The sequence below is a fragment of the Vicia villosa genome, linkage group LG4, assembly GCF_029867415.1.
Source record: "Vicia villosa cultivar HV-30 ecotype Madison, WI linkage group LG4, Vvil1.0, whole genome shotgun sequence".
Lineage (NCBI taxonomy): Eukaryota > Viridiplantae > Streptophyta > Magnoliopsida > Fabales > Fabaceae > Vicia > Vicia villosa.
The window spans coordinates 11358401-11383576 of NC_081183.1; the positions used below are offsets into that span (position 1 = coordinate 11358401).

At 36.5% G+C, this 25176-nt stretch overlaps 4 protein-coding genes across 5 annotated transcripts; 1 reads left to right on the forward strand and 3 right to left on the reverse strand.

The window, feature by feature from the left end:
- Positions 1 to 1535: 1535 nt before the first annotated feature.
- On the forward strand, positions 1536 to 2315 carry LOC131598814 (heavy metal-associated isoprenylated plant protein 45). The gene is made up of 2 exons (XM_058871376.1): positions 1536 to 1605; positions 1993 to 2315. The coding sequence occupies exons 1-2, from the start codon at positions 1551 to 1553 to the stop codon at positions 2313 to 2315; spliced, it is 378 nt and encodes a 125-aa protein (XP_058727359.1). The 5' UTR covers positions 1536 to 1550.
- Positions 2316 to 2368: 53 nt separating this feature from the next.
- Positions 2369 to 7859, reverse strand: LOC131598813 (cleavage stimulation factor subunit 77). Its single transcript, XM_058871375.1, has 22 exons — positions 7725 to 7859; positions 7583 to 7648; positions 7333 to 7395; positions 7137 to 7246; positions 6920 to 7020; positions 6581 to 6642; positions 6346 to 6486; positions 6090 to 6218; positions 5871 to 5917; positions 5659 to 5722; positions 5400 to 5520; positions 5212 to 5270; positions 5052 to 5120; positions 4717 to 4857; positions 4571 to 4635; positions 4361 to 4457; positions 4225 to 4284; positions 3967 to 4110; positions 3818 to 3884; positions 3553 to 3741; positions 3085 to 3282; positions 2369 to 2950 (listed from the first exon to the last, which is right to left on the reverse strand). The coding sequence occupies exons 1-22, from the start codon at positions 7725 to 7727 to the stop codon at positions 2787 to 2789; spliced, it is 2160 nt and encodes a 719-aa protein (XP_058727358.1). The 5' UTR covers positions 7728 to 7859; the 3' UTR covers positions 2369 to 2786.
- Positions 7860 to 10437: 2578 nt separating this feature from the next.
- Positions 10438 to 13269, reverse strand: LOC131598815 (chaperone protein dnaJ 72). The gene is made up of 3 exons (XM_058871377.1): positions 12648 to 13269; positions 11762 to 11831; positions 10438 to 10971 (listed from the first exon to the last, which is right to left on the reverse strand). The coding sequence occupies exons 1-3, from the start codon at positions 13073 to 13075 to the stop codon at positions 10894 to 10896; spliced, it is 576 nt and encodes a 191-aa protein (XP_058727360.1). The 5' UTR covers positions 13076 to 13269; the 3' UTR covers positions 10438 to 10893.
- Positions 13270 to 16215: 2946 nt separating this feature from the next.
- Positions 16216 to 17336, reverse strand: LOC131598816 (probable steroid-binding protein 3). 2 transcript variants are annotated; one of them, XM_058871379.1, is made up of 2 exons: positions 16914 to 17336; positions 16216 to 16742 (listed from the first exon to the last, which is right to left on the reverse strand). In XM_058871379.1, exons 1-2 carry the CDS (start codon positions 17231 to 17233, stop codon positions 16481 to 16483), a joined length of 582 nt encoding a protein of 193 aa, XP_058727362.1. In that variant the 5' UTR covers positions 17234 to 17336; the 3' UTR covers positions 16216 to 16480. The 2 variants fall into 2 exon arrangements, with proteins under 2 accessions (XP_058727362.1, XP_058727361.1); XM_058871378.1 differs by having other exon boundaries at positions 16216 to 16757.
- Positions 17337 to 25176: the final 7840 nt, after the last annotated feature.

A 25176-nucleotide genomic window follows, 5' to 3' on the forward strand; every position in this document is an offset into this window, starting at 1 on the left:
TTTTGATATTGTAGTTTGATAGACCTCAAAATAATAATGACAAAATTTGAATCGAAAAATGCTCTTCTCGAATTCTCTGATTTTAATTCAGATGCATCAATGCAAAAATAAACTTTAGGGTTTCTGACGCGTCTCAAATGAATTTGAGTTCTCTGGAATATAGAATGCATTTGGATTTTGAAATTTGAATGCGTTAGGATTTTAAAATTCAAATTCATTCGTACTTTATACCTCGGACAGAGTTATATGTGCATTTCGGATGAACTTGAACTCTTTGATTGTAATATGTAGTGCGACGTGATTTTAGAATTCAGACTCGATTTAAATTTTTCATTAAGGCTATGTTTGGATTGATGGAATATAATGGAGTGGAGCGGAATGGAAAAGGTGGAAGGGAGTGGAGCGGAGCGGAACGGAACATAGATTTCATTCTATTGTTTGTGTATTTTTTATAATTTGATGGAATGGAACAAAATGGGTGTAGTTACCGTGCATAGATAAAAATCTATGCACCATGCATAGATTATTATGGACCCTTGGATCAAATTCTAGACATCAATTGTTATTACTCAATACTCAATACTGGATTAAAAACATGATTCAATGACTTATGTAGGCTTATGCATGGTGCATAAGTAAATCCTTATGCATATTAGCCAAAACCGGATGAAATGCATTCCATCATGTTCCGCTCCATTCCATCCTTCTTTTACAAATCCAAACAATGAAATTTAATATTATTACATTTCATTCCGCTCCGTTCCGTCACATTCCATCAATCCAAACATAATTTAAGTGTGCACCAAATAGAATTTCAATAAAGTAAGTGAGAGCATTCTGCCGTATACATAAGGGAACAAATTTGAGTATAGATTCTCCTAAGTACTTATAAGTCCTAACAATATATTCTTGTGATTCCAAAATCTACTTCTTTTTTTTTTAATTAATTAGTAATACAATTACACACAAGCATATAAGATAATTGATTATTGGTTATATCTACAACAATAGGTGCGGCATCTATCTGGTTGGAGATTACATTTTAATTTAACTTTAAGGATAAAGTCTTGAAAGTACAATGTTGTTTGAGATATCATATAAATAGGGATATTGAGACAAGCATTCCTTGTATTCCCAACAAAATGTATAACATGTTAGGGTGGAGACCTGGGAAAACAAAAACTCCTAGTACTTTGTCTGTAAGTCTCACTTCCTTTATTAATTCATATTTTAATGCACTTAGTATGTATTTTTTTATTTAATTTATGAGTTTAATGATAATGCACTGTCAGAATTATTACACATTTATCTAATTAGAATATTTCAAAGTACCAAATTATATAAGTGTTTTAAAATTTACAGTCTGATTTGACAGGATACATAGTTTTCATTGGTTGACAGTGTAAAAATAAGTGCACCATCTCTTCTCTGTTAATTTATGACTATATGATATTCATTTTGATTTAAACATCAACTTAAAATCAAATGTGGCTTCATATAACTTTATTTTTTTTTCTATGTTGGTGTAGATTGTGGAACTTAAGGTGCATATGGATTGCCAAGGATGTGAAGAAAGAATAACAAGGGCCATCTCTAAATTAAATGGCAAGAAACCATTTCCCTCATCATATTATTTTTTAGTAAATAAACTAAACCAAATCGAAACTGAAAAATGAAAATTAGTAAAAACAATTTAAAATATTTTACTAAAAAATTCAAAAAAAAAAAAAAAAAAAACAATAATGTTCAATTCTTTCTTAAACATATGATTTGGTTCGAAAAAAACTGTCTTCTAACAGTTTGGTACGGTTTAGAATTCTGGACTAATATACTAAACCAACAATTTCAGACAAGTTTGACCTTTTAATACGATGCAGTTTAGTTTTCGGACTGATCTATCATAAACCCTGACATATTTTATAATTAATATATTAGTTGATGTATTTATACAACTTTGTGGCATCAAAAGAACATTGAAAACTATGCATGCAGGTGTTGATAGTTTGGAGATAGATATGGAAAACCAGAAGGTAACAGTAACAGGATACATAGACAAAAGTAAGGTACTGAAAACTGTGAGAAGAACAGGAAGAAAAGCTGAATATTGGCCATTTCCTTATGACAGTGAATATTATCCATATGCTTCACAATATTTGGATGAATCTACATTCACATCTTCTTACAACTATTACAGACATGGTTTCAATGAAACTGTTCATGGATATTTTCCTGATCAGGTTTACTCAACTGTTCCTGATGAAACTGTTTTTCTCTTCAGTGATGATAATGTTCATGCACCCTGCGCCATCATGTAATGTAATGTATATCGAAATATTATAATAATAATTTCAATTTTGATATAAAAAAATTGATAGTAATCAAATCAAAATCGATATATAACATGATTTGAAATTTGAATCCATATATACATATTTTTTGGGGGACCAGACCAATACGCAACCTATGACTCTGCCTCGTTAAAAACCTTACCAAGGAAAACCCATCGGGATAAAACCTTGATGAAGGGAAAAAGAGTGCAGAGATAAATATCTAAATCAACAAAACCTATACAAAGGTATAATGAAGTGAACGATTTCTCCACTTGTTATGACGAGTCCAAAGAGTATCGTGAGGTTGCTTGGAAGCCAAGGAAACGAGCTGTGAAATAGTTTCTAACCATAGATGATGTCGAGCTTTATCAAAAGCAATTTCAATGGCCGAAATAGTTGGAAGTTGTTTCAATTTGCATCGCCAAAAGGAGAAGTGATTTGTAATATTATATTATATCAACCGGTGCTGCCGGATAAATCACCAGAGAGTGCACTTCCATATGAAACTGATCCGGTCTGTGATGTACTGTTTGCTCGAGCTTTCTGGAACTGTCTTATACGAAAAGCGTCACGAGGAGGTGGTTGGCTTTGAACAGATGTAGTATCATCATCTTCTTGTCCTAAACATTATAATAACAAGTGTCAATCAAGTTAAAATTTGAAATTGCTTAGAGTGCTTATATAAATAAGCCAAAAAATGGATTATTTTATAAATGTAAACGTGAAGTATCGTCGAAATGGATTATGCACATACTGTCTAATTCTTTTCTTTTCCCATAATGCTTTCGACCGATTGGTTTATGCGACAAACCACTCTGAACAGGGTGAGACTTGCTTGAACCGGAAAGTTCACTTGTAGCAGGAGCAGGACCCCCGGTTTTACCACTTTGTCCGATTGGAAGGTCGTTCTGCAAACAAATCGATAGCACGATATCCACATTTGGAGTTGGACCTGCATATTTCAAAACACAGTTATCGACAACATTTAGATATATATACTTCAAACATAGAAGAGTATCTATACGTGTCTGATACATATCCGATACTGATACTTCTCGATACGTATCCAAAAAGTATCTGATAATAATTTCAGTTATTTTAAAAAATACTTTCGTCGATACTTCTCAGATACATCTTTGATAAATATTGCATATAAAATTGCGAAAAGAATGTATTGTGTGATTGATGTGAAATCGAAGTTAACAGAAATATTGAAAGTTACCGTCGACTGTGGGTAGGTTTGCTAAAAATGCAACCAAAGCAGGCGGCGTAGCTTTAAGAATTTCATCGAATGCATTTGTGCTAGCACCTGTACTCGGATTCTGCTTTGGATCGTATATCAACATCTTCGAAGTATCGGGATAGACAACCTTTGACGATGTATTCGAAATGTTTGCAATAGATCCCTTATCTGCATTAATAGTATATTATCATTAACCGCATCATGAGAAATATTGAGAAACCGAATGTGAGAATGAGTATAATACCTGTAAGAGTCGAGCCATTCAGAACAATAGACTTCTCGTCTTTCTTATTGAGATTTTTGGCAAGCCACTAAAAAAGTCGAAATTAAAATGAATTACTATATACGACACAAATATAACAGAAAAATTCGTGAAAGACGGGAAAATTCTACCTCTTGTCTGGATAAATGGTCAAGATCATTAGAAGAGCACGGCCATAGATCCATGAAACTATAACGTGATACAACATCTTGCAGAGAACTCTCTGATGCTGTCGTTGCATCTTCGCCAAACGCTTCTTTTCTTCTTTGCTCAACCTACATATGATACAACGATATAAATAAATTATCAAAACACGTTACAGTTGAGTTACGTGAAGTTTATTCAACCGGCATAAGCATCGGTTTAATCGAATCTATAGAGTGCTCTACCTTGAGCATGCTGGAAAGATCACCGTAAGTTTGCTCAAATTGAACGAACCTTTTCCAAACCTGCAAGCGAGATTAGTTACGAGCAAATTCAACGTAAAAATACAACTACTAAATATTATTCTCGAACTGAATATACCTCAACCGATTTCTCTGGAGGAAGTGAACTCAATGCCCTCTCAAATAAAGCACGTATATTTTGGTCATCATTCAAACGTGTCAAGAAATCGGCGTATCTTAAACATCAAGTTAAAAACAACAATCAGTATAAGATTTAAAAACGAATACTATATTTTGGAGAAGTTAAAAATGACAAGATTAATCACAGATGGGAGAAAGTAGAACTCACTCGAGAATATAGACCGGCTCATGCATAAAGCGTTTTAATCCGGCTTCAAAGACGTTATGAGCCATCTACAAGAATAATCCGAATTAATTTTCTAGAAGTTAAAAAGTACAAGGCTCCAAGGATAGAACGGGTAAGAAAGGTAAGACCTTAGGATCCTTGTCAAGACAGAAAGCCACGGACGCATAAGCAACGTAAACATGATATGAACAAGTCGGGGATTTGCGAGCATCCAGAAAGTATTTCCTTGCAGCTTCAACACCTTCAGTTCTTCTTAGAAAACGAATGAACTGTAGCATGAAACCGATATCATGAAAATATATTAAAAAAATTATTACAACAAACTGCGTAAATTACTTAACATTCTCAATAAACTAGACTAGGAACTTGAACTGGAAAAACATTCAAATTTCTGATCATGACATATGACTCATTAACTGATTTTCAAAAAAATCGCATATTAAACAAAACAAATATCGCATACTTGAATATGTGCAAGTGCCGTTGCATTTTCACCATCTCCCAAAAGGTTTTCGTGTATTTTCTTTGCAGCCTGAAATAAAACAATACATTAAAAATCCCACAATTCTCAATAACCGTAATCACTATTGTTTCCGTCACATTTGTCCAACCAGTAATAATACCTGGATTGCTCCACGGGATTCTTCTAGCTCTGCGTAAGCATATCGTAGCATTTCCGAATCTGTTCACAAATGAAAAGACAAAAAGAGGAATTGAGAGTCGAGAAACTGTTGTGGATGAAAACGATAAGCAGACAATATTAAAAAATCTGAAAATTAAGCGGAATTAACAAAAGAAAAGTGCCACGAACCAGGAAGAGCCTTCAGAGATCTTTGAAACACTTTAATTGCAGCATCTATCGAGCCACATTTAGCGTGCCATGTAGCATAGTCGTACCATATATCAGGATAATGGTACATATACATCAGACACTGAATACCGGTAAAATACAGTGAGACATTCCATAGATAATATAGTAAATAAATGCCGCCAAAGTAAAACACTGGGAAGCGGTGTTTTACTTTTAAGTTTAAAGGGATAAAAAGAGAGAAAAATATATTTCCTAGTACCTGCTCGTAAGTAAATACAATTCGTTTGTTGGAGGAAGCGGCGTCTATTCTTTGTGGATTTCCTCTGACACGAATAACGGTTTGATACAAAATGTTAACAAACATCATCAAATAAATCAATGAGATGAAAGTAATTAGATTCATCAAGCAATCACTTCAAGACGATACGTTTGTTAGAATTAGCACGGCTTAAATGGATGCATGATTCTTACTTTTCAAAAGATAGAAGTCTTTTCCATGCCATCCACTGCATTTCTTCCTGTCAGAAGCAACAAACACATAAAAAAAATCATAACGATGTAAGAGATATAAAAACTACTAATCCGTTCAATTTTTTTCGTCGAACATCTTAAGCTTTTAGAATATTTGGTTCATAATACGATATTAGACTAGAGCATCTTTGTAAAAAACATTTTCAAACAGAAATTTACCTTTGAGGATCCAGTGGGTGGTACGGCAAGCATATTCCAATCAATTTCATCAAAATACTTTTTCCGTTCCCGGTAAACTGCCCTCGCACTATTATACCTTGGTTGAAACTCGGATATCAGTCCTTTAGCCTGCAAAACACCTTATCATCAGAATGTACGCCTTTTGATTTTGAATTATAATTTTCTTATATAAAAAAAAACATAATCGTGAATTCATATAAATAAATCGAGCATGAAATATAGACCGGTATATTACCAACTGACGACTGACAGAATTTTCAAAATTTTCATAGTCTTTCCAAAGTTGTTCAATTTGATGAGTCGGATTAATAATAGCCCTCTGATAGACTCTTCGAATAACAGTCATCCGATGTGTTTCTTCTTGTGGGTGCACAGACTGCAATTGAATTTGACCCCAAAAAAAGTTTAAAAGTGATACCAAATTATGCACCGAAAATTGCGACGGGAAAAAAAACACAAGATTAACTAACCGGCAATGATCTTAGAAAGGATATGTATTCCATCCATACAGGGCCAGATGATATGTCTGCTCCTGTTAGCACATCATTAGAAAGATGTATCAATATAGAATATAAATACATATATAGATACATGCATACAAACACAATTTTCCGTCTTTTTGTCACTTTTCTCGATGAGTCTCCAATAAATATTCCTCTCACTAGAGCTTATATCATAATTTTTTCTCATATGACCGAACCGAACCACCTTAGGTGAATTTTCATCATCATCATCTTCCTAAATAGTTGCTACAATAGTCGAAATAAAACCGAAATACAAAACTAACGGGACAAGGAGAAGCAACTTACCGACATAGTTGAGCATAAAGTCAAAAGCTTTTTTAGTCTCTTCTTGACCTTCTGTCCCCTTCTTGTCATTAACCTTTCTAATGAAACGAATGTAACATCGCCTGTACGCAAGGATAAGAAACAAGGTAAAATCAAGTAACAACACAAGGGTTACCGGGAATACGAAAGAAACAACAAAAGTACGATAATTTCGGATAAGAATAAGCAAATGACATACCAGAGAGGAACTTGAAGACAGTTCAACAAACATCGACTAAAAATCTGTTTGATAGCGTCATCATTATTTACAGCCATGTGTGCCTCCACATACTGCTTCCAAAACTTGGCCTGCACACAAATCAAAATAAGCATCATCAAAAACTAGTCCTCCTTTAATAGTAGAAATTTTCAAAACACTCAAAGAGAACAATTACAGCTGTTGGAAATAACTGCAGAAGCTGCTCGTATATAGGCGTGGCTTCCGCAATAGGCAAACCCTAAACAACAACACAGAAACAACATCATCAACAAAAAGTTGGAAACAAACGAAAACAGAAGCTGCTCATATACACTAGTAGATAAAAATGCAATCTTTACTATAAACAAAACCTAAACAACATGAATAAACAATAAGAAAACATAAGGTAAAAGAATTGCAAGAGAAAAACAAGAAAAGATTAAAACCTGAGCTTGGTTTGCCAAAGTTTCAGCGGATTCAATGCTGTATTTATCAGTGAGTGTGGTTTTTTCCTGAAAAACAAAAAGCATTGTTAATTTGAGAAATGAAACACAACAAGTAAAGACGAAGAAGATGAGAAATGAATACCATTGTTGAATTGAGTTGATTGATTTGAAGAAGGAAATAGAGATTTGAGAAGTAGCATGAAAGTAGAGAGTTTGTGATTCGATTTTGGATTCAAGATTCTTAAATACTAAGGTTGTTATAATCCCTAGTTTTAAGGTTTTTTTATTTGATTGAAGATTTGATTTTATTTGATTCTTACTTGTTTTAAGGTTTTTTATTTCAACAAACTATCATTGAATTTTTTTTAATCTATTCAATAAATAATTTTTTTGGGTATTTATATTATTTAACTAATTTTTATTTTTACTTTTTATTGAATTTTAAAATTTACTTTAACATCATTTTTTACAAAAAAAAAAGTTAATTATAATAATTTTTTGTTTATTATGCACATCTTTTATAAAGATAATATTTTTATCTAAAGTATGTATTTTAATAAAGTACTCATATCTTACTCTCGTTTTGCTCATCAAATATTTCATTTATTTAGTTTTATTGATTCATATTTTAATGAGTAGTAAAATGTTTATTTTATTTTAACATAAATATATTTGTTTTTTAATTTACAAAAATTATGTCCAAGTGTCACTTCCAAATTATTAGATTTTATCTAATCATAAAAATCTCAACAGACAATACAGATACACTGAAACTTTTATATTTGACTCAAATTTTTAATTAGAAAACCTTATCTCTAAATCCTAATTTTTAAAAAGGCTTAAATATTTTTTTTAACAATAGTTTCCGATTTAAACTCTAACTAAAATTAAAATGATTATTTAACTATAGAAAAATGAAGTATGGTGGGCTGAACATATAATTGATTTACAAGTTTGTAATAACATTGTCATGATGAAGTTGCTGTGCAACATAAACAGGAAGAAGGATAATCTTTGTAGGTGGAGGAGAAAATTCAACACTCCTGGATCTTTAAAGGTATTTTGAGGCAAAGAGAAGAAGCTATTGGTATGCAGGGTTGGAACACTATGCTGAAGTTTAAAACTAGGCTAGTGTACAAACAATTGAGGTTCAGGTGCCTTGGTATAGACTGTTTTGTGGCAACAGTGCTAGACCTAGAGCTCTCATCATTCTTTGGCAAGCATGTCATGGAAAATGGCAACCTGAAGTAAATTGTACCGTTTTGGCATTGTGGGATTCCATACTTGCTGTTTTTGTTTGCAGGAGGAGACTCAGGATCACCTTCTCTTTGAGTGTGGTGAGATAAGTCGAATTTGGAAACAGGTATTGCAATGGATTGGTATCAGTTATGAACCAAAAATGTGGGCTGAGGAGATACAGTGGTTGATCCATAATTGTAAAGGAAAGTCTATTAGAGCTAGCATTCTGAAGATGGCTCTTGCAGAATCGGTTTATGGGATTTGGAAATATAGAAATGCTGTTAGTTTTGGAAATATGATTGATAAAAATAGAATTGTATTGGATATTATTGATATGGTAGTGTATAGGGGTTGGGCCAAGGTGAATCTTAGATCTCACTTGGCTTCTTTGATGCTATAGTTGTTTTAGCCTAGCTGAACCCTTTGTAGTCGCTTTGAATTAATCGATTTTTTGAATTAATATATAAGTAATTTGATTTTAAAAAATGAAGTTGTAATAATCAATTACACATATTGGCCGAAAAGAAAGTGAGATTATTATTGTTTGAAATTAACATTGCACAAAAATTAGATTCGATTACATTTAACTTGTAGTTATAGAATCATTTAACATGTCTTTTTATAAATTGAATATCTTTTTTGTGCGATTTTAGAGACTAACCGGATCATAATACAATAAGCCGCAAAACACTCTTTCTCGAAAAATTTAATTTACTTTAACATTTATTTTCTATTTTTTATGTTTAGAATTAACTTTTTTATTTAATATATTAGATTAATTGATATGTGGCAGAAATATCTAAAAAAAAGGAAAGTATAGAAATTTTTTTTAACCTTTGTGCTATGGTCATAAGTAGGAGTTGGATAAACTTACCAAATCTAGTCAAATTGATTCAAGCCATTTTAATAAAATACGTTTGAACAAATAAGTGGGTCAATATGGTTTTCAAAAACTAAACAATTTAAAATAAAATTGAATTTCAGATAAATTAACCTAACTTATAAAACTTAATCACCCCATTCAATCCATATATTTGACTAGGTCTCTTGATAAATTGATTTATGAACTAATATTTATATTTTTATCATTGGAATTTGGTTGAAAAAATTAATGTCGAAGCCAAGACTTCTTTTTGAATCGAAGATTAGACAATTTTAGGCTCTTAAATATTTTTTATTTTGAGTATCATGATTTTAAATTATTTAGGATGTTGCACTTTGGTAGAAGTGTTACATTGGACAATATATGGCATAAACACGTGCTTATAAATGGAGGCAATCTTCACCATACTAACCGATTTTATAGGATTGAGTTAGCCCCAACCACATTACTTAACACACTTAATTATTTTGATGTTAATACTACTAAGAACTTATGAGTAATTTATAAAATTTTAGGTATTATCGTAATACAATTTAAAATTATACATATATTTTTATTTAAAATTTATAGTGTATTTAGACATTTGATGATATTGATAATAAAAGAATAGCGCTAACCAGATTAAATTATTTTTTAACGAAAAAAATTGCTTGAAATATTTTTTGACATAGAAGCATTTAGCCTATATGCACATCATGACATAAGACTGGGTTTTAAAATTTGAAGTAGAGAAGGAACAAACATTCAGACAATGAAATACAAAGTAGGATTGTAATCAATTTACATATTGAATTTCTGTTACATGTACAACAAGTATATATGTTCTGCATTGGACTCAAACTCTCTACAGTAGAAAAAGCACATAATCTTGCCGTTAATAACTCTTGACTAATGCATCACAATCAAATGATTCTTATTCCAACTTCGACAAATCTGACTTAAGATACAACTTACAATATCAGCCATCAGATTTTCATCAAACCTCCTAACTCTGCGACCACGTGACTGCAGAGAATCCAGTATCCCGCACGTTGAATACATACATACTAACATTGCAAATCGCAGCACACCTATGAATACAGTATACACTTGCAATCGATCACCAAAAATGAAAGCTTACATCATTCATTATTTATTAAACGTGAAGAAGCATTTGAGTGGCAAGTGAAGTCGAGAGCAGAGAATTAAATCAAGGACGTTCATTCGTGTTATTTTCTTTATACGTTTTTGCTTTGTCAATGGTGTTCATGGCTTCTTCAAAAGATTTCTGAGTGCAAAATAATTTTACAAAAGTGCAAAGGAACAGGTCAGTTTTGTTGCACATAAAGTTAACAAACGAAGCTTAAATCACACAAAAAATTCAAAGAATAAATGAGTAAACACTTTTTATACACAAAAAGACAAGATGTCAATATAGTAATTGAAATCAATACTGAAAGATGCATGATCATCTGCTGTCATGCTATCAGTGGCATACAAATTAGCAGCACGTACAAAATCTGCTACAAAAATGCTATTGAGCCGCTATAAGCGATATTTTGCAGTTAGTTTAAATTCCACCATGTTATAACGCTATAGCGCTGCTAAAGCTGTTATTTAACAACACTAATACTACCCGCAAACAAAAGGATGGTCATAGTAAAGGTGGACTATGACCTCGGAAACATTATCAGCCTGTAAAATTTTCCATTTTTATTTTTTGGGTTAATGCAAGGTTTACACTTTACAGACATATCAGAGTGGGTTTCTTTCTATTAGGCAGTAAATGTTCATATAATAGGTTGGTTGCATTGCAGCCTTGCAGGAATGCTAGCTTGGAAGGAAATGCTAAGTTTGTTTCCAACTTCATTTCCTATCTTTTAAGGCAGTAAAATTTCACTCGACTTACAAAAATTAAATCACTGAGAACGAACAAAAGGTCATTCATATGAACCAACTAGCTTTCAAAACTGATATGGAGATGAAGATTAAAAAAGGAATCATTATGCTGGTAAGTGGTATTCGGAGAATACAAAACACAATACTAATAAAAAAGAGAGAGAAAACCAAAAGCTTACCCCAGAATTTTGCATTTTCCATAAGGATTCTCCACTTGTATCAACAACAATCATCACACCTAATATAGCCCTGGACAAGAATCTTCCATCAGATTATCAGATTTTTTTTTTTTTTAAAAAAATCAGCAGCTAAATACTTGATAGTTATTTGTAGATACAGACTAATGATCCGAGTATCAATAATTTAAGGAGTTCGTCAAAGCCAGTGATGGGTATGATAAATGTGAAACTTGAGTTCAATGTGCCTTTTACCTTCTTTCTTTTCTTGAACAAAAATAAGTTACACTGTTGCAAGGTGTTTTGAAGCGTAACATAAACAACATCATTACGAGACTCTCTATCATGATTGGCTAGTTTTCAAGAATTACATGTTCTGAATATGATAGAATGGAACACAATCTTTATGGTTTTGTCTTCAGTTAAAAGACGATTTAGAGATTGAGAGTGAGTGTTTATAAACTACTCTTAGTCTAGATTAGTCGTGAGCGACTCTAGATTCTCAAGAAAATGTGAGAATATACCGGAATAGTAGCCCCCAATGGAGGCTGATGAGCCAAGAGCTTGTGCGCGCCCTTTTGCATGAATCTGTGAAGCACAAACTCCGACACAGACACTCCGACTCCTAGATGTTGTGTTTGTGCTTCGTAGGTATGGATAACCAACACTCCTAAAACTCAGTATGACATTTTAAAACTTTTAACCGTTTTTGGATCTTTCATAATCCCTCACAATTTTGTCCTTAATGATTGTTTCTAAACGACCTCAAACTCATTCTCAAACAATGTCAGATTTTTGGTTAACCCAAGCAAAAATCCAAAATTCAAACTCCAACAATCACAATCAACAGAAAAACAACAAGAAAAAAAAAAACAAACTTGACACTTACGCTGCAAATCCAAGATTGAGAAGAGAAGACCTCGCCGTCAAAATCCTAATAGCAAGCTCAAACTTAGATGCAAAACCACCACCCCCATTAAACCCAGACCCACTTTTATACTCATAGCTCTTCCCACTTCTACCATATCCATAACCATACTGAGAATAATAATAATTGCTATTACCACCACCATAACCACTTCTTCCACCGGCACCGGAACGCCACCGGTAATTATACTCAGCTCGTTTCCGATCATCCATGAGAATCTCATACGCTTCAGAAACCTGTTTGAATCGAACAGTTGCGTTCTCTTTCACAGCTTTCGGTGATTGAGAATGCTTATCGGGATGAAATTGAAACGCGAGTTTTTTGAATGCTGATTTGATTTCTTCCTTGGATGCTGTTTTGTGTAAACCTAGAACCTTGTAATGATCCATTTATGGAGTGTGGTTATGGAGATTGGATTGGATTTGGGAATGGGGTTTTGGTTTTAGGGTTTGGTGATGTTTGATTTTTTTTCGAGTGAATTTTCGCAGGAAAGTGTGGAAATGGAAGGGAATGTTGTTTGCGTCGGAAGAAGGAAAGAGGGTTTTCATGGCGCGCAGTCGTGGAAGTTTTGTGACCGCTTCTCTTTGTGACAGTTTTTTAGAGGGAAATTTCATGAAACTCTTGAGAAATTAGGGACCAATGTGCAAATTTAAAAAGTATGGAAATCAAATTTGGGGAAAATATTGTGTGGGTTAACTTCGTGAAATATAAAATTGAGAGATCATAATTGTGATTATGAAAAAATAGTGAGATGAATTGAAAAATATAACTAAGAGTGAGTTTGTTTTCAAGGATTAAAAAGGCAATCTCAAAAATATTAGATTTTTTCTTTACCCACCTCCTTATGGGGTCACCCTCAGCGAAAAACCCATTTTACCCCGCTTCGGAAATGCATTTCTGAAATATTTTTTTTTTCTAAATTTTTCCAGACTTCGGAACTGCATTTTCGAAAAAATCCCAAAAATTGGGATTTTGATTAATTCGGAGATGAAAAAATTTAAATAACAATGTTTATAAAAAAAATTACATAAAAAACAAGGTTTTCAGAAAATTTACCAAAATGTCTAGGTTTTGCGGGACCCCCTAGAATATGCGCCAAACCATTTGGCGCATTAATATAAAATTTTCTGAATTAGCCAATTCATTTGGCGTATATGTGTTGTGAAAAGTAAAAAAAAAAAAAAAATCCACATTTGCGCCAAACCGTATGGCGCATACTCCTAATTTTTGTACTAATGCGCCAATTCATTTGGCGTATACTCCAGGGGGTCTTCAAAACCTAGACACTTTGATAAATTTTTTGAAAAACTTGTTTTTTTGGTAATTTTTTTTTTAAACCTTAAAACAAAAAAAATCTAAAAATTCCAAAAATTAATTTTAGGATATGAATTAATTTATATATTATAAATTTGATATAATTTATGATTAATAAATAATAATAATTATATATTTTGATATAATTTATTAGTTATGAATAATAATTATTATATATTTTTATTCTGATTCATATTTTAAAATTTAAAATCATTTTAATTAAAAAATTAAAATAATTTCACTTACAAAATGAGTTATAATTTTTTATTTATATATTTATAATAATCATTATGTATTTACAAAAAAAATTAAAAAAATGAGTGTTTTAATTTATATATTTATATAATAATTATAATAATTATTATATATTTATAAAAATTATTATATATTTATATATTTATATAATAATTATTATATATTAATTATAAATATATTTATATATTTATATAATAATTATAAAAATTAAAAAAATGAGTGTTTTAATTTATAATAATTATTATATATTTATATATTAATTATTATATATTTATATATTATATATTTATATATTTCACTTACAAAATTAATAATTATTATTATATATTAATATATTTCTATTCTGATTCATAATTAAAAAGGAGATAATTTTTTATTTAGTTTAAAAAAATTAAAAAAAGATTTTGTCTTAATTTTATTTAATGAATAAATTTTATATTTAATTCTATATAATTCAAAATTTACTTATGGAATTAAAATGTTTTTGATTTATATAAGTTAGTAAAATAATTTTTAACTTTCAAATAGTTTTGGATGTTTTGATTCACCTTGATTTTATTGATTCACCTTAATTTTATTGATTCACCTTGATTTTATACCTATTAATTGTATTGATTCACCTTGATTTTAATTTTTTTAATAATTATTAATTATTTCGGAAGTGTATATCCGAAACATTCCAAGACCAATTTGGTCTTGGAATATTTCGGAAGTTCATTTCCGAATTCCTCCAAGGGAAGGGGGGTGCGTTCGGAGATGAACTTCCGAAACACCACATTTTCTGAAAATGTAACTTTATTTCGGAGATGCATCTCCGAAATCAATATTTTATATTAAAAAAAACACGTTTTCGGAAGTTCATTTCCGAAAACATCTTTTTTAACAAAAAAAAAAAAGTACCTTTTCGGAAATGAACTTCCGAAACAAGGGGTAGTGTGGTAAATTCACCGGAGGTGGGCAAGAAGGTTAGGAGGTGGGTGAAGAAATTTTCAAATATTAACATCAATATCAACAATAAAACACACATGTGTTTTGTTGAGAGAATTAAAATTTCATTTTAGAAGAGATCAAGAAATAAAAACAATTTTTAAAATATATATACACATTTATCTCACTAAGCTATCTGGATTAAGTTTTGTCATAATTCTTTTCAGAAACATATTACTATCTAATTCAATCTTAAGATTTCTTAATAATTTTACTTATAATTTTTTAAGTCCTCGTTTATCTCTAATTATTTGATTTCTCTTAATATGATCTATCCTCGTCACAGAATTTACGTGCGTTTTATTTATATGCTCAAACTACTTAATGATATTTTTCATCATATTTTCTAATGCAAGTGTTATTTCGATAATCTCAATAATATTGTCATTTCTAATTTTATTATGTCTAATTTTACCAAATTCAACACAACATTCTCTTTTCTGCTATATTTATTTTATTCTCGTATTGATTTTTAAATGCGCACAATATCACATGACTTAACACCTTCAACTTGAGAGTAACTTTGTGTAACATAAAACCCTTGAACTTGAACCATGTCTTAACACCTTCAACTTGAAAGTAACTTTGTGTGGCATAAAACCCCTGAACTTGAATTCGATGATTTACATATCCTTTTTTTCTCTATAATTTTGTATTATAGACACAATACTTAAACCGCCTCACATTTTCTAAATTAGAATCGATTATAACTCCGTAATTGATTCTACACAGACCTAATCAATTTTTAAATCAAAATTTGTTCAATTCATTTTTAAGAATGATTTTACCTCCAAGCTACTTTTAATTAAAATCAATTATACATAATCAAATTATCTTAAAATCAATTTTAATAATTTTAGTCTATGCACAAGTTCACGCTAAGTTTGACCAAAAGATACTAAAAGCAAAACAAATACTATATTCATTTTCTCATGTAACTTAGAAGTTAGGTGAGGAAATGTTGAGTCCGCAGTCACATAAATTTGATCAATTATGAGAGGCTTATGTACTTGAACAATTAGATTGGGCTACATTTTAGGGTACAATTCTCCCTGGATTACAAGAATATAATTTCTCAAATCAATATTTCACACAAACCTTTTCCTAAGTAACTACCCCATGGGGTAAGGTTCTATACATGATTTATCAAGAAATCACAAAATTTTAACACCACAGTATAACACAACACAACCTATACTATACAACAACACAATGGATTTCTATTTTGCTTACTCTTGTCATTCATTATGGCTTAATTTCAAATTATCTTCTTGACTCTGCTCAATTTGCTGAATTCTTTCTTCTAAAACAAGTCGACCAACTTTTGGATACTTTTCCATGAATTTATACTCCCAATCCTCTAAAATTGTGAGCTCTGATTCATCCAAACCTTCAAGATTTCCATTAATATCTCGAGGTTTAAACGACAATAGAGCAAGCGCTCGGCTACATTCTCTTCCAGCAAACATCGTATAAGATCCTCCCGGCCCATAAAAATTCCTGCATATACATAAACTTTTTACAGAAATCAATTTTTTACCTCAAAACCGGCTTTTGAGTTTAAACGTGATTTTTACTCGAAATTATACAAAATCAGTTATGTCATAATCAATTTTCTAAAATTAATTATACATCAACATACACAAAATTAAAAATAAAAAATGAAATTACCTTCCATCGGAGACATCATAGATCTGTCCTCTAACAGAAATCAAAATCGGTTGACTTTTATCCGATCCATTATACAACCGCAACTCCGTTTCAGTAATTTCGCCAACCTGAACCGGTTCTCTCCGCGGCTCAGCTACTTCAAACAGAGAACCGGACCGAGCCGAAACGACCGGTGGTTTGTTGAAATCTTGAGGGGAAACGAACATGGAAGTAACGGTTCGGTAGACGAAGAAGGTTAGGAATGAGATGGTGAAGAAAGCGGTTGGAGAAAGACCGGTGTAGAAGGATATTTGGTTTGTTATGGTTGTGTAGAATTCCATTTTTTGAATGGTTGTGAAGAAAATTGAGAAATTGAAGTGTTGAAAAGAGAAAGAAGAGAAGAGAAGGTAGGTGAGAGAGTAGTGGAGGCTACCAAAGCCAAATAGTTAACTCAGTTTTTGTTTTATACCACTTGAGATAATTTTATAAAAGAAAAAATATATATATAACGTGAGTGTAAAATATTTTTATACCGTCAATTAATAAGAAATATATATCAGAATAAATTTTATTTTTAATTTTAAAAATTTAAAATTATATAAAAAGTTAAAATATTTTGATTGGTTGTAGGTGTAAAACTGTTTTATAAACTCATTTATAAATATTTCTTTTAGTCATTAATTGATATGCTTCGAAGTGAAAAAAATTATATGATCCGGATATACAATTATATAAGTGATATTTTAAATAATTAAAAACATAAAATATTTATAAAAATTAAATTGTTACAATGTTGTAACAATTTGAAAAAAAAGCAGATCTTATCTTTCATGTAGGTTAAACCAATTGAAACTTTACAAAAGAATGAGAGATTTGAAAGAAAGAAATAATGATTTCACTTTTGGGTTTAAGTTTCCTTCTTTGGTAGAGAAAGACTTAAATAAAAATAATTTATTTGTCTCACTTAAGTGGAGAGAAATAATTTATGGTTGAAGGAGATAGTGAGAAAATAAGAATTCAAAAGAGATAAAATATGAGAGAAACCTATTTCTATTTTTTTGCAACCAACCTTACTAAATTGACAATCTCGGATTCGTTAATCGTCGGATCAATCTCAAATTTGGAGTGCAAGTTCACAACACATGTATCTAATTTTTGACCGTTCAAAACTTCAAAACAAGATCTAAACTGAGAAATATTTGCGTCGCACTAAAGTTGCAAATTTGAGTAATTTTCCAGCTTCTTGATTCTTATTTGTAAGCTAGTTTGCTTTGTGATTTGTGATTGTTAGAAGAAGTTTGTGAACCATTTAAGACTTTCTTGTACCCTTGTTTGATTATAGTAGAGCTATTTATTTGGTTTGGACTACTTGTGGTTTCTACTCTCGTATTGATGAGTTTTCTACTTTAAAATATCGATGTTCTTTTGTGCCTTTATTTGTTCGATTTGATGTTATATATTTGTCGTTGATCCTAATAAGTTCTTACAAGTTTGGAAAATCCATATCTATTGCATATTGGTTTGTTATTGTGTGTTGATTTCCCATCAGAGTGAAATCAGAGCTATTAGTTAAGGGTTATTTTACTTGTTTGAATAATGGAGTCAGATACAAATATAAAGATGGTATTGTTGAATGGTTCTAATTACCAATTATGGAAGGGTAAGATTAAAGAATTACTATTTGAGAAGAAATTGTATTTACCAATTTTTAGTTCCGCAAAGACGGATTTTGTGACAGGTGAAAAATGGGAGTTTAGACATCAACAAGTATGTGGTTTTATACGATAATATGTAGAAAATAATGTTTATAATCATTTGTTAATGAGGCACATGCAAAAACTTTGTGGGAGAAGATAGAGTCTCTACATGCCTCTAAATCAGGGAATATAAATTGTTCTTGTTAAATAGCTTCATAAGTTTGAAGTATAAGGAGATGACTTCTATTTCAGATCATTTGAGTGAATTTTAAGGGGTCCTTGATTAGATGTCTGGAATGAGTATCAAATTCGATGATGAACTTTTTAGACTATTTATATTGTTATCTTTACCACAATCTTGAGAGACCTTTTGGGTTTCTATCACAAGTTACGCTCTTTGAGGTGTTGTTTCTTTGGAAACGACTAACGGTTGTATTCTTAATGAGGAGACGAGAAGGAAGACACGAGATTCTTCATCTCAATCTGAGGTACTTGCCACTGAAAATAGAGGGAGAAGTCAGGAAAAGGAACCAAAGGGTGGTAAATAGAATAGAAGAAGCGAGTTGAAGCCTCGATACAAGAATATGAAGTGTCATTATTGTCATTAAACAGGACACGTGGAGAAGTATTGTTATCAGTGGAAAATGGATGACAAAGGCAAGAAAGGCAAGTCTAAACAAAGAGATCGCGAAGATCACAATGATTATCGTGTTACTACTGCTACGAGTGATAATCTTATTATTTTTAGTGATCATGAGTCTGTAAAGAGGAAGACAGACGAGAAGGTGAAATATGTTCGTTATGATAATGGAGGTGAGTATTATGGATTAATTTATGCCTATTGCAAGCAGCATGGTATTGCACATGAAAATATTCCTCCTAAAACTTCTCAATTGAATGGTTTAGCATAAATGATGAATTGAACACTGGTTTAATATCCAATGACAATTAAAGTTGTAGTTTTCATTTTTATTAATTGTTCTGGACTGGGCCAAGGCTAGGCCCAACACCGCTTTCGGCCCAATAAGCCTCAGAGGCCCATGTATAGTTCATGGCCTTCCGACACGCCTTGCTCGGCACCAACACCGCGCTCGGCGTTCATTCTCCCCCGGACATCATCCTTGCCGAGGACCCTGCTCCGCGCAGGGCTCCTTCATATCCAATCCTCCGAATAACTCGGATCCCACGTGGCTCCTAAAAGACCGCGTCTTCCCTTGGACTTCGGAGCGGTTAACCAGGACAGAGGGCATACACGCACCTCCGATATTTCCGCTCAGGAAACCTGGCAGTCTCCTAGTTGGGCTTGGGAATCCAACCCAATAGCGAGATCATGGCCCAGCGCTGGGGGCTATATATACCCTCTTCAACTAGAGGGTCAGGTATTCAATTCTTACTCACTTTTAGCTAGTACTTGCGCTCCTCTGCTCGTCAACTTACTTTGGCATTGGAGTACCTTGCAGGTACACCCCCCCTCCTCCTCCTTCCTAGAAGATCCAGTCCGAGCAGCCTACGACGATTCTTCTGATCAGGTACGATCAGTGGCGCCGTCTGTGGGAAACTTGCTTCCCCATCTTTAAAGAACAAAGATCAAAGCTAACCATCACCAATCGTCATGGCTGACAACAACAACATCCCAAGCTCTGACCCTTTCCTCCTTCAAGAACTGATCGAGGAATCCTCCCGCGAGCTAGCTAATCATCGTCGGGGGAGTCGTCGGCGACAAAGGTCCGGGCATGAAACCCAGGACACCCAGCTGCTGCAGGTCCTACAACAGGTCCAGAATGTTGACCATGTTCCTCCAGAAGGGCACGTTCAGAACGGCGAACCGATCCGAACGACCAACGTGCCGGAACATGCCCAGAATGTGAATGAAACCGACCCTCGCGACGGGCAACATGCTTCCTCATTCACCCACACCTCCGAGAGGCAGAGAGCCCGTCATGGAGAAGAAGAGGAGCCGCTCAACATTCCCGAAGGCACTGACCCCATTACCGTCCGCTTGCTCAAGGAAATACAACTGACCAACAGCCTCCTCAGAATTCAGGATGACCGAATTCACGAGCTGGAAAGACAGCGGCGACGTCGCCCTTCCCCACGGAGGCGCTACAGGTCACGCTCCTATTCCTCCTCGCGCTCACCGCCGAGAAGATACCGTCGGCGTTCCCCGTCCTCTTCAAGGTCTCCCCCGAGAAGACATCGCCGCCGGAGGACTCGTTCCCGTTCTCCACACAGAAAGAACAGGAAGAACCAGAAACCTGAAACCGCTGAACAAAGAAGCCCCTCCCCCGAACAGGGCCGTCGGGGTCCCTCCAAAGCAACGACGGGTAACAACCAAGAAGATCCCCGACGAAACAGGCACTACGATTCACCAGGGCCGAGCGACGAGGAGGACTTCCGCAGCCCCTTGTCCGCTAGTATACGGAGAGCCCGCCTCCCTCGGGGGATGGAAAAACCGCCAGCATTGGACCAATACGACGGAACCACTGACCCCGACGACCATATCCGGAGTATCGAAGCGGTCATGGACTATCACGTCGTCAGAGGCTCGATCAAGTGCCGCATTTTCCCGACCACCCTCAGGAAGGGAGCGATGAATTGGTACAGGAACCTCCCTTCGAACTCCATCCATTCTTGGACCGAGCTCAAAGAACTCTTCTTGAGCCACTTCACAGCCTCCCGACGGCAACCGAAATCGGAAGCCAATCTCGAGGCCGTAGTCCAAGGACCCAACGAGCCTCTCCGAGATTACCTTGAAAGATTCAACAAGGAGGCCGTCCAAGTGCAGACAAAAGACTACATGAAGAGGTACATCTTGGAACGAGGACTTCTCCCCGGCAGTGACTTCAAGAAAGCTATTAAGATCGAGAAGGTAAACTCGATGAATGACCTCCTCAGCAAAGCAAAGGTATTCATCGATTTTGAGGAAGGCGAGGCAGCCGCAATCAGAGCCCCGAGGGGCAGTGGCGCCGCTCGCAGCTCAAACCTCGAAGACTCGGGGTCGCGCCGAGGACAAGACAAAAGAAGGGACGACCGGGCCCGAGATGTCAAAGAACGGCGAGGACCAGCAGGGCGTTTCAACGACTACACTCCTTTGAACACCTCCCGGGAGAAAATCCTGTCCGACTGCCAGAACGCCGAGTTCAAGAAATCCAACATCAGGCCCCCGAAGTCAAATCCTACAAGACCGGGGACGGACAAGTCCAAATACTGCAAGTACCACAAGAGTCACGGGCATATGACCGACGAATGCGTACATCTCAAAGATGCCATAGAGACCCTGATCAAAGAGGGCCACCTGGCAAAATACACCAAGAAGGGAGAACCCTCCAGAAGAGACATCCCTCGAAACTCTGACGAGGGGAACTCACCAGACAGCAGACCGCTCCAAGTCGCGCTGTCCGTAACCCGACCGGAAGACTTCATCCCTTCAGTCGGCGTGACGACCGCCCTCAGCACCTGGGAACATTTCCCCACCGCAATGGTCATCTCCAACGGCGGCGACCCCGGCTCTCTCACCGTCAGTTCGGTCAAGAGAAAGTTCGACGAGCTACTCAGCGCCAATGCAGATCTCGGCCCTACTCTTCGGAAATTCCGAGGAAAGTCAGAGCCAATCACTTTCTATCTCGAAGAACTGCCCGGCGGAGCTCCAAATGCCACCATTCCCCTTCTCGTCCGAGCCAGAATGGCAAACTTCGATGTGCGACGGGTCCTGGTAGATGAAGGCAGTTCAGTCGACATTATGTACTCCCACCTCTTCCAAACACTGCAGCTGGACGACTCGCACCTCACTCCCTATGTGGGTTCCGACCTCCAAGGTTTTAACGGAGCCACCACCAAACCATGGGGCTACGTCGAGCTGATTGTCACCTTCGGGGAAGGGGAAGCGTCCAGACAAGTCAAAACCAGGTTTCTGGTAATCGACTGCAAAACATTGTACAACTGCATCATCGGACGCCCAACACTGGCCGAGCTAACTGCCGTGCCCTCCACAGTCCATCTGAAGATGAAGTTCTACACGAGGACAGGGAAAGTGGCCACCATCAACGCCGACATTGAAGCTGCGAGAAGGATCTTCGATGCATCCGTCAAAGGACTAGAGCTGATCGCTCCTCCGACCAGCTCCAACAAGAAACCAAGAGCCGAAGATAAGCGTCCTCGGGAAGATCAGGTTCCAACGGCCAACGTCAGCTCAGTCGACCTCGATGCAAGGTTCACACAAGAAGAACTGAAGACCGGGGAGGAAACACAATCGAATCCCGTCCGACCTGTTCCCGACGGAGACTTCGAGCTGATCCCCCTGGGAGACAACCCCAACAGAGCAGTGAAGATCGGCAAGGGTATCCCTGACCTGCCGAGGAAGCAACTCATAGCCTGCCTTCGAGCCAATGCCGACCTGTTCGCCTGGAGCGCCGCAGAGATGCCCGGACTCGACCCTGAGGTCGCCTGTCACCACCTCTCCATCAATCCAACCGCCAAGGCCGTAGTACAACGTAGGCGTCGGCAGTCTCCCGAGAAAGCAGAGGCTGCCGAGAAAGCTGTAAAAGACCTCCTAGAGGCAAGTTTTATTTCCGAGGCCAAGTACTCAACTTGGCTCTCAAATGTTGTACTTGTTAAAAAATCTAATGGAAAATGGAGAATGTGTGTTGATTATACTGATGTTAACCGGGCATGTCCAAAAGACGCCTACCCTTTACCTAATATTGATAGACTGGTCGACAACTCGGCCGGCTATAAACTGTTGTCCTTCATGGACGCTTATTCTGGTTACAACCAGATTCCCATGGCGAAATGCGACAAGCAATGCACGGCTTTCATGACCGAATCGGGCAATTATTACTACAACGTAATGCCCTTCGGACTCAAAAACGCCGGGGCAACCTACCAGCGGATGATGAACAAGGTCTTCCGAGGGGAAATCGGCGACACACTCGAGGTGTATATGGACGACATGATCGTCAAATCTCGAGAAGACTCCGACCACACACTACATCTCGAGCGGGTCTTCAAGCAGGCCAGGTCCTGCAGGATGCGCTTCAATCCGGAGAAGTGTACCTTCGGAGTACGGGCAGGCAAATTCCTCGGTTTCTACTTAACAGAACGAGGAATAGAAGCCAACCCTGATAAGTGCCGAGCATTCTCAGACCTCCCTACCCCCACCAATAAAAAATCCATCCAAGTACTAAACGGAATGCTCACAGCATTGTCCCGCTTCGTCGCGAAATCCGCCCAGCATGCACTTCCATTCTTTAAGCTTCTTCGGAAAGAAGCAGCTTTCGAGTGGTCCGAGGAATGCGAACAAGCATTATCCCACCTCAAACAAGTGCTCTCCAAACCCCCGGTGCTATCCCGACCAGACAGCAACGAGGTTCTCTATCTCTACTTGGCCGTCTCTGGCGAGGCAGCCAGCGCGGCCCTGATCCGAGAAACGGAAGACGGGCAGAAGCCAGTGTACTTCACTAGCAAAGCCTTACAAGGACCCGAGGTCCGCTATCAACAGATAGAAAAAATCGCGCTGGCCCTAATAACGGCCGCCAGAAGACTGAGGTACTACTTCCTTGCCCACACTATCGTCGTCCGGACAGACCAACCGATCAAACAGCTTCTCAGCCGACCAGACATGGCCGGAAGGATGCTGAAATGGTCCCTCGAACTGTCCGAGTTCGACATACAATACGAGGGCAGGAAAGCGCTAAAAGCCCAAGCACTCGCCGATTTCGTGGCCGAGATGACGACGATCTCCAACTCCCTAACACCCACCGTGAATAAGTGGACCATCTACGTAGACGGTGCCTCAAGCCACGCGGGCAGCGGAGCTGGGATCATCTTGGAGAACGACGAGGGACTCGTCATCGAAGTATCCTTAGTCCTCTCCTTCGCCACATCGAACAACCAGGCCGAGTACGAAGCCCTCCTAGCGGGCCTACGCCTTGCAGAGGACGTAGGCGCTCGGGAAGTCATGATTTATACCGATTCACAACTGGTCGCGTCGCAAGTTAGCGGCGATTACCAGGCCAAAAACGACACACTAGCCGAGTATCTGTCGCTCGTCAAAGAAAAGATGAAAGGGTTCGCGAAGGCAGACGTCGCACACATCCCTCGGGAACACAACTCGAGGGCCGACCTCTTATCCAAGCTCGCAAGCACGAGAAAGAAGGGAGGGAACAAGTCGGTGATACAGGAAGTCTTGTCCGATCCAAGCGTAGCCAAAAACGCGCCGGCCATACAAGTGTTTGCCATCGGAGACGACCATTGCTGGATGACTCCGGTATACAAATACCTCATGAACGACGAACTCCCCGATGATCCGAAGGAAGCTTCAGCTATTAAAAGGAGAGCCTGCTCGTACACAGTCATTGAAAATAAACTCTATCGGCGCGGCTTCTCCATTCCCCTTCTCAAATGCATCGACGACTCGCAGGCAATGGAAGTACTGCAGGAGATCCACGAAGGGATTAACGGCCAGCATCTCGGCGGCCGGTCGCTGGCAAGGAAAGCCCTCAGAGCCGGCTACTATTGGCCGACCATGCAGCAGGACGCCAAAGAGCACGTTCAAAAATGCGACAAATGTCAGCGGCATGCCGACATGC